The sequence below is a fragment of the Clupea harengus genome, chromosome 12, assembly GCF_900700415.2.
Source record: "Clupea harengus chromosome 12, Ch_v2.0.2, whole genome shotgun sequence".
NCBI lineage: Eukaryota > Metazoa > Chordata > Actinopteri > Clupeiformes > Clupeidae > Clupea > Clupea harengus.
In genome coordinates this window covers 23,432,581-23,441,930 of record NC_045163.1, presented here as the reverse complement: position 1 = coordinate 23,441,930, position 9,350 = coordinate 23,432,581, and the positions used below count along the sequence as shown (strand labels likewise).

The 9,350-nt window shown below is 43.8% G+C and overlaps 1 protein-coding gene and 1 long non-coding RNA gene across 2 annotated transcripts in view; both read right to left on the bottom strand.

Annotated features, from left to right (window-relative positions):
• The window catches only part of fkbp15a (FKBP prolyl isomerase family member 15a), a 13,096-nt gene extending 6,655 nt beyond the window's left edge, over window positions 1–6,441 (bottom strand). The window contains exons 1-12 of the mRNA XM_031578443.2: window positions 6,302–6,441; window positions 5,799–5,948; window positions 5,410–5,484; window positions 5,177–5,320; window positions 4,731–4,837; window positions 4,559–4,601; window positions 4,275–4,400; window positions 1,591–1,702; window positions 1,402–1,487; window positions 1,233–1,299; window positions 1,029–1,135; window positions 668–763 (exon numbers count right to left, since the gene is read on the bottom strand). Coding sequence (XP_031434303.1) covers window positions 668–763; window positions 1,029–1,135; window positions 1,233–1,299; window positions 1,402–1,487; window positions 1,591–1,702; window positions 4,275–4,400; window positions 4,559–4,601; window positions 4,731–4,837; window positions 5,177–5,320; window positions 5,410–5,484; window positions 5,799–5,948; window positions 6,302–6,343 — 1,155 coding nt within the window. The 5' untranslated portion in view covers window positions 6,344–6,441. The remainder of the gene's footprint in view (window positions 1–667; window positions 764–1,028; window positions 1,136–1,232; window positions 1,300–1,401; window positions 1,488–1,590; window positions 1,703–4,274; window positions 4,401–4,558; window positions 4,602–4,730; window positions 4,838–5,176; window positions 5,321–5,409; window positions 5,485–5,798; window positions 5,949–6,301) is intronic.
• A 159-nt stretch (window positions 6,442–6,600) lies between these two features.
• LOC116222841 lies at window positions 6,601–7,725 on the bottom strand. The gene is made up of 3 exons (XR_004164803.1): window positions 7,646–7,725; window positions 6,794–6,863; window positions 6,601–6,659 (listed from the first exon to the last, which is right to left on the bottom strand). It is a non-coding gene; the product is annotated as an uncharacterized LOC116222841 (long non-coding RNA).
• Between the last annotated feature and the right edge of the window lie 1,625 nt (window positions 7,726–9,350).

Genomic DNA, 9,350 nt, shown 5'->3' with positions numbered 1-9,350 from the left:
GTCCCCTCTGTCCCCCCTGTCCTCAGTGTGACTGTCCCCCCTGTCCAAAGCGTGACTGTCCCCCTCTGTCCCCCCTGTCCTCAGCGTGACTGTACCCCCTGTCCCCCCTGTCCTCAGTGTGACTGTCCCCCCTGTCCTCAGCGTGACTGTCCCCTCTGTCCCCCCTGTCCTCAGTGTGACTGTCCCCTCTGTCCCCCTGTCCTCAGTGTGACTGTCCCCCTCTGTCCCCCCTGTCCTCAGTGTGACTGTCCCCCCTGTCCAAAGCGTGACTGTCCCCCTCTGTCCCCCCTGTCCTCAGTGTGACTGTCCCCTCTGTCCTCAGCGTGACTGTCCCCCTCTGTCCCCCCTGTCCTCAGTGTGACTGTCCCCCCTGTCCAAAGCGTGACTGTCCCCCTCTGTCCCCCCTGTCCTCAGCGTGACTGTCCCCCTCTGTCCTCAGCGTGACTGTCCCCCTCTGTCCTCAGCGTGACTGTCCCCCCTGTCCTCAGTGTGACTGTCCCCCCTGTCCTCAGTGTGACTGTCCCCTCTGTCCTCAGCGTGACTGTCCCCCTCTGTCCCCCCTGTCCAAAGCGTGACTGTCCCCCTCTGTCCCCCCTGTCCTCAGTGTGACTGTCCCCCCTGTCCTCAGCGTGACTGTCCCCTCTGTCCTCAGTGGACTCATACAGACCTGAATGATCCTTTGGATGCTGTGCATGATCATGGCTGTTTCCATGGAGACAGAAGGTGTAACGAAGGGGAAACCCTGATGCTGAAGCTTGTCCACCTGTGTTAGAGTCAGAAATAATCTTACTGTTGGAAAATTCTGACGGCAGTGAAATGTCTGTCCGAATGTAAATAAAAACAATGATAATCACAGATACAAAGCAATTATAATCATATATACAGAAAAAGACTTATGCTGTAAAACTCACAGAAATGTATTTTTTATTTATGAAGAAATGGGCCAAGTTCTTTGGATTTAACTTTAATAAATACATATATGTGGAAGCAAATATTTCACAAAAGATTAGAAAAGAGAAAGATCAGACCTTTGCAGTTAACTCCTCTACTTTGTGTGCCACCTTCCCAACATCCAACAGCATCTCAGCGCTGAGGTGCCGTACGTCGTTCATCAAGAAGGAAGTGACATCAGGAGCTGGGTGATAAGTACGGTTGCATAGATCAACATAACCTCCACAAAATAGACCCGGTCTGCACTTGAACCCAAGTATGAAGATGAGAGTATCCTTTACCTTGGTATGCCACAGTATGAAACCCCATCGGCTGAATATGAGCAGTGGTCAGAAGAGCAGGGTAGGGCTGTTGAAAAGCAGAAACACCTCGGTCACTTCAGCAGCCAGACTGACAAGTGATATCATGGCTAGCAGATACACACGATAGAATGTGTTCCTCCTCCCTCACCACAAATGCCGGCATTGACACAGATTCCACAGGCTGTGCCGTGTTGTCAGGTTGCCGGGCAACAACTTGCTGGGAAGGAGCTGAATCTAATTGTGAAGAACAGAGGTAGTATGAGTCAGTATTCGTCATGTGGCCGTGCATTAAGGCAGCTCAGGCTATTTTACGGCCTGTGGAGGATGGATATCACACCTGGATCAGGTGGAGGTGTATCTGGTGGTGGTGAGGAGGAGGAAGGCAGTGAGGGGCAGGCAGGGGCGCTGGGAGGGGTAGCATGATGTGTTCTTCCAGAGTCCCAGATGTCCTGGAGACATAACAAGACATAGTGTTCACTGAATAAAGGAGTATCCAATATGGCATCCAGTCGCAGAGACTTTGCTCACTCTTAGCAAATGAGGGAGTTCTTTGGCTGAGCCTGTGGAGGAGCCATGAATGGATCTGCCTACAAGCCTTTGTGCCTGTACAGGGTTAGTTAATATGGCACAGATACACAGTAAAAATTTGAAGTCCTACATGGCACCCTTTCTCTATGGACAGTATACGTTATAAATATTCTGTTAATCACAGTCCGAGCTGTTGTTCAATATTTATTTCATCACAAAACTGAAAGCACAATGTCTTCAACATTAGTTTTACAAACAACCACCTGTAAAACTATGATACTTTTCTACTGCAACAAGCAAAGGACATTAATTTCTTAAGGCAGATTTATACTCGGTTTTAACACATAAACGTAACACGTAAGTTACATAAATAAAGCGAATTCATGGAGAGAATAGAGGCTACTATCCCATTCTCACAGGAGAAATCAGAAACAGCAATCTGAGCATATTTGTCAAACGCGATAGAAGATACTGCTCTGATATATTCCTATTCCATACTGAATATTCTGTTTAGATCAGGTTTAGATCAAGGTTTGTTTTGACATCCCGTCATATTTCAGATGATAGTTAGGTGATAGGCTATACTGTGTTGACATTTAAAAACCGTTGACTGCGATTGTTTGGAAAGAACGCGCTAATTCACCGAACAAATACTTTCATATTCATTTTCCACCACTTGTTAGCCATGTCATCCATTCATATTGATGTGAATCAATCAATTTCACCCCTGAGGCAAGCGATAGAATGGAGCCTGGTCTGCTCATATGCAAAAGTTAACATTAACGTGAAGTGGAGTTAATTTGCGGCCAACACCATTGTATTACAAGCACTGACATTCACTCATGATGAGAAGGTACACATGGCGATTCTCTCGCCTTCTATCTTTCATCTTTGAATAATGTAACTTATAAACACAGCGTTTTAAAGCGCTGTGGCCGTCATTAAAATATGTATCAATAAACGAACTTCTGCATCATGTGATCTGTCTTTTTTCGCCACTGGTACTGGTACTTTCATATTCATTTTTCGCCACTTGTTAGTCATGTCATCCATTCATATTGATGTGAATCAATACATTTCACCCCTGAGGCAAGCGATAGAATGGAGCCTGGTCTGCTCATATACAAAAGTTAACATTAACGTGAAGTGGAGTTAATTTGCGGCCAACACCATTGTATTACAAGCACTGACATTCACTCATGATGAGAAGGTACACATGGCGATTCTCTCGCCTTCTATCTTTCATCTTTGAATAATGTAACTTATAAACACGTCGTTTTAAAGCGCTGTGGCCGTCATTAAAATATGTATCAATAAACGAACTTCTGCATCATGTGATCTGTCTTTTTTCGCCACTGGTACTGGTACTTTCATATTCATTTTTCGCCACTTGTTAGTCATGTCATCCATTCATATCGATGTGAATCAATCAATACTAATACAACTTTAACTGTGATAGCAGGTGCCCGTTGGTAAATAGCCTATTTCACATTGTATTTGCTTAAAACACACAGATGTAGGCTACTGTCAAATCAGAAAGAAAATCAGCTGTCACTCGGCTATTACCTGACCAATAGCCTACCTTTCAAACTCGGTGATAGTATTCACAACTAATTTGTCCTTCATTCTACCAAATATGATTAAACGGCATATGTTATTGCACACGTGAGGCAAGCTGAGCCCGGTCTGCTCATACAAAAGCTATCATTAACGTGAAGTGGAGTTAATTTGCGGCCAACACCATTGTATTACAAGCACTGACATTCACTCATGATGAGAGATTCTCTCGCCTTCTATCTTTCATCTTTGAATAATGTAACTTATAAACACGTCGTTTTAAAGCTCTGTGCCCGTCCTTAAAAGATGTGTCAATAAACGAACTTCTGCATCATGTGATCTGTCTTTTTCGCCACTGGTACTGAATTGCCAACCTTTGTATTTCGTGTAACAAATGTATTAATTTTCCTTTGTCCCGCTGCAATAAATAGGCTTACTTCACTCAACATTCAGAAGGGAAAGGGAGATAACCCCGGAGTTAAGAATATAGATCACTTCGGCTCTGGAGCAGTAAACAAAAGTCTCCCCTGTAATCTCAGACTACGATTAGCAGGAAAGGTTAACAACAGGCTAATTAATAAAATACAATACTTAATAGACTAACAATCCAATATTTATTTGTTTGAGTGTTGTTTAGTGCAATGGGGGTGTATGATCGTTATTGTCTATAAAGTAAGGCATTTTCAACAGAAAAATCTCCCGTTCATCGTGTCCATTCGCGTCATGGGGTAGGCAAAAAAACGTTACTCCACCTAATGTTCTGGCGTTGAATCGCTTTGCAACACGCACAACCCTTGGGGAACCTAAAGGAACTATAAATCAAAACAACTGCGTTTATGTAACTTACGTGTAACTTCCGTGTTACGTTTATGCGTAAAAACCGAGTATAAAAGACCCTTTAGACAGCACTATTATTCCAGAAGTCACATTGCCTACCTCTGTCTCAGAGTCACTGGGGTCGGGCTGAGCAGGAATCGCACCATGCAGGAATGGGAGCATGGGCTGGCCCATCTTAGCCATGCGGGAGATGAGTTTGGCCTTGGCGGAGTCGAAGTCGGAGCCCTGAGGACCAACACAGGGCACAAGCTGAAGGTTAACTTCCAGCTCTGGAGACGCTCAGAAGCTGCAGCTGTGTATCAGTACAGCTCTGAAACTTTGCGTGGGAAGAATCCTATGGGACTGGTGAAATAATGGAGGACGGAAAGGCAGAAATCACCAACCTTCAGTTTCTCATTTGGAGAATTGGATTTAGTTGGCTGTCCCCTGAGATGACAGAGAGAGAGAGAGAGAGAGAGAGAGAACATTTTGAGAGTTCATGTTTACATCAAAACATCTGCAAGCCTCTCTACTGGAGTGCTTACAAAACACTTTTCCTGTTTTTCAGAGCTGTACCTGTTTTCTGGTTGAGCTGCTTCAGAACTTTCCACTGACACAGAGGGTGAAGAATCTGGGGATTCTCGACTAAGACAATCCAATGCCCCATCCATAGAAAAATGAACCTGGACACCATGGAACATATGGAAAATTGGTTATAGTTGGAGTTGAGGGATTTAGCAGATGCTTTTGTCCAAAGCAACTTCCAAAACATTAGGCAAAAAAAGAGTAAAAACAGCAATGAGAAAATTAAGCAATAAGCATAATGCAAATCTATTCAGAAAACTATTTTAGGTGTCATATTACAGTAAAACCATCCATTTTTACCATAATAATAATATTGTAATAATAATAATGTTAATGATAATAATAATAAAAGTGATTACTTTATGTAATAAATATATATATATACTCTCCAAAACTTCCAAACTATTCTCTAAAAGGTTTGGCAATATTCATCTCACCTGCCGAATTTCTACATCCAGAACCAAGGTAATGGATGGAGGTGCGTTGTGCAGGATGCCCTTGGGGTCAACAGTGTGACTAGGGGGGATGACCAGGAGTCGCCGGCCCCCTCTCTGCATCCCCAGCAAGCCCCTTTCCCAACCCTAAAGATCCCACAGGAGAAACTCACATGGCAGAGGGCAAGAACAACTGTACAAACAAGACCTGCACCTAAACTGGAGCTCCTACTCACTGTGGGTTCTTTGCCAGGCCCCAGTTTCACTCGATGCAGCCCGTCTTGACTCGTCCTGGAGCTGGGGTTGAATGTCTCCAGGAGAGACACAGATACAGTTATGTGGACAGTCAGCATGAGATCAACCCTTTGAAACTGGAAAACTAATGGAACTCATACTTGGGCCAAAAGGCCGATAATTTGGAACAGCAAGGAACTTATTAACTCTGCAGGACCCAAAGGATGCAGGGACTTTCAGGGATCTATTTTCAATTGTGACCATATCTAATACATGAAATATGAGAGACAATCAAACAATTGATTGCATTTCATAGAGTCAAGAATATAACAACAGCGTGACATAAAGGCTTGGTGTTGGCGCCATCTTGGATAGTGAGTATATGTGTTACCTCTCCTGTGGTGTGGTTCTGCAGAAGCCATCCTGTGAGGACCATCTCCAGGGCGTCTCCACTATCCACCGCCTGCCCCTCTCCTAACACCAGGTCCTGGGCCACCAGCATGTCCTGAGATGGGTCACTGTTCCACTTCGCCATACATATCTGAGGATGGAGTTATCAGACAAAAACATCAAATGTAGGTTGTGTGTCAAATATCATGTTAAAGAGGACCTATTAAGCTAATTTTCAATGTTCATAGTTATATTTTTGGGGTCTACTAGAATAGATATACAGGCTTCAATACTGCAGAAACACATTATTTTTCTCATTCTGTACATCTCTATTTACCCTCTGTCTGTAACACTCTGTTAGAGTGTAGAGATGTCGACAGCATGACAGAAAGTTCATTGAAACTGCTTAGCCAAGGCGACTTATAGGGACATTTACTTCCTGGATATCTGGATATGAGTTCTTTGCACATCAGGGACACAAGCATTTCAAGAGGCAAAAATCACCTCTTTGCAGAAGTCGGAGCTGATTTTCACAGAGTCAAACATCAACGACCAATTCTGTCTCTGGTCATCGTAAAAAGTGGCATAATTCCCAGGCTGAACCTACATGAGAGATGAGGATTCAAAACTGTAACACAACACTCTGCAACACATCACCCTCTGGGCACAGAGGAGAGAACATATGGAGATGTTCTTTCATGCATGGAAGTTATACCATAGAGTTCACATGACATGCATGGATGGACGTCATACCATAGAGTTCAAATGACATGCATGCTGTACTCACAGTTAGGACAAACCCTGGGTGGATCCTGGCAGTCGATAGCTGTTTCTGCTGGCTTCCATAGATCAGGATCTTATACTGCAAAATGTACAATGATTGACCATGAACTTGACATATACACACACGTACACGCACACGCACACACACGTGCACACGCACACGCACACACGCACACACACAGGAAAAGGGATACACAAAAAAGCCCCACTCACCTCTTTGTTTCCATGGTTTCCCAGAACCGCAGCACCAACTTTACCCTGCTTTACATACTGCCTATTCACACTGTTCACACAACCACAGACACCATCACACAACCACATACACCATCACACAACCACAGACAACATCACACAACCACAGACACCATCACACAACCACAGACAACATCACACAACCACAGACACCATCACACAACCACAGACACCATCACAAAACCACAGACACCATCACACAACCACAGACAACATAACACAACCACAGACAACATCACACAACCACAGACAAGATCACACAACCACAGACACACAACCACAGACACCATCACACAACCACAGACAAGATCACACAACCACAGACACACAACCACAGACACCATCACACAACCACAGACACCATCACACAACCACAGACAAGATCACACAACCACAGACACACAACCACAGACACATAACCACAGACAACATCACACAACCACAGACACCATCACACAACCACAGACACCATCACACAACCACAGACACCATCACACAACCACAGACACCATCACACAACCACAGACACCATCACACAACCACAGACACCATCACACAACCACAGACAACATCACACAACCACAGACAAGATCACACAACCACAGACAACATCACACAACCACAGACAACATCACTGTCATGCAGTCATGAAACTTATGTTTGGCATAAGTTAATTCTAACACAAGGCATGTATAGATTTCTGGATACTAGATTCTATAATGTAATGTATAATTTGCCACAACTTAAAAAAAAAAACTACTGTTTAGAGTAGTAGTGTATGAGGGTTGCATATTTCCATGGTTTATCACTCACAAGCGGAATGCGTGGACAGCTGTGACAAACAGAACCGCCGGGACAGACGGAGGAGGAGGTGTTGGCTTCTGAGGAGGAGGACCTTCAAGTTTGTAAACAAATCATTAATCAACAGCAACTGAAAGCTGAATGTCTCTCACTCAGGAAGACATGATTCGGTAATGTCAAAGGACATCGGCTAAGCCCTCCCCACAGACGTATGGTGGTACCCACCCGGAGTGGCAGTGGACGTGTTCTTCTTGGGCTGCTTAGGGGCAGTATACTTGAAGGACTCGTCACCCTGACTCTCAGCCTGGTCCAGGCTAAAGAGAGAGGCCAGCTTCGCCCTAATGTAAACATACGACACATACATACACATACATGCACACACAGAAACACACAGAGACACACACACACACATACACGCATGAACTCTGAGGGTAACACCGTAATGTCTTTATCATATCCTCCTGGCATCTTAGATCTTTCTAGGAATCTTCATCTGACCTGATATATTTCTAAAATAGTCTGGATCATCGTGGTACTGAACTGAATGAAAATACATGATAAAAAGTTAAGACATTGACTGAATAATTCCAGAGGAAAACCCCATAACTGTTTAGGGAAGCAAAACCATTGCGTGACCTTTACTTTTATCAGACACTAACCCCTAAGAGACCGATATTTCACTTCTACTTACACGGAGACGCCACAGATGGTTTAGACAATCATGTACTGTAGAATTTTAAATTTGACAGAAAAGCTCTTCACACAGCCAGGTTCACTAGTGTTACACAAGACTGAGCAGTAGCCCTCAGAGGCACTCATAGAGATAATGGTCTATAGAGATAAGCCTCAAACAGAACACACTTCAGCAGAATAACCAGACAAACTCCTATTACCTGCCTGAAATCAATGCTGTTTTGGTCTGTTGTGTGTATGATACCTGACCAATAAGCAAATCAACTATTGTCAATCAATTGTCAATCAATTGTCAATCAATTGTCATACCTCCAATACACAGATGCCCTAATACTGACCCTTGAGCCTCTCTCCAGAGATAGTCAGTGTCCCACACGGCTGACATGGCAGCCAGCTTTCAGCTACCGCAAGTCGTGTCCGTGTCCTGTGTGAGTGTTTAGCCCTGTCAGCCCTCACGCTGGTGATCCTCTGAGTAGTCTTGGCAGCAAGAACTGCTGCTGTGGGAGACTTCCCTATCTAGGGCTAACAGCTAACATGTGAAAGTCATTACACTGGGTGGGTTTGGTCTCTGTCTGTGCCTCCTTGAAAGCCGTCCTTGTTAAACCCGTCATCTCTTATCTCCCTGCTTCGATGCCTTTTGTAACTTATCGTTTTTTGGTTTTGGATTGGATTATCAAGAACGCATCAAAAAGACCTTACAAGTGGCTTTGTTGATTTAATTTATATTTTGGTGCGACAGTTGGTTTCAGTATACAATATCAGCTCTGTTTTTCTACAAGCGCCTTACATGGTAAAAATGTCCTGATAGTCATTTCAACCCATGCTGTCCACTGCCTTCATGTAGAGATAAATTGTAAACTTGGAAGACCTCATCTGCTGACAAACCAGCATCCATAACATATCATGGAATAAACTATTAGCAACACATCTTACCAACTGCAGCTATTGATTGAAGTTTTACTTCGCATTTACCCAATGCTATCAACCATGGTGGCGCTTAGACTTTATTAATGTGGATAAATGT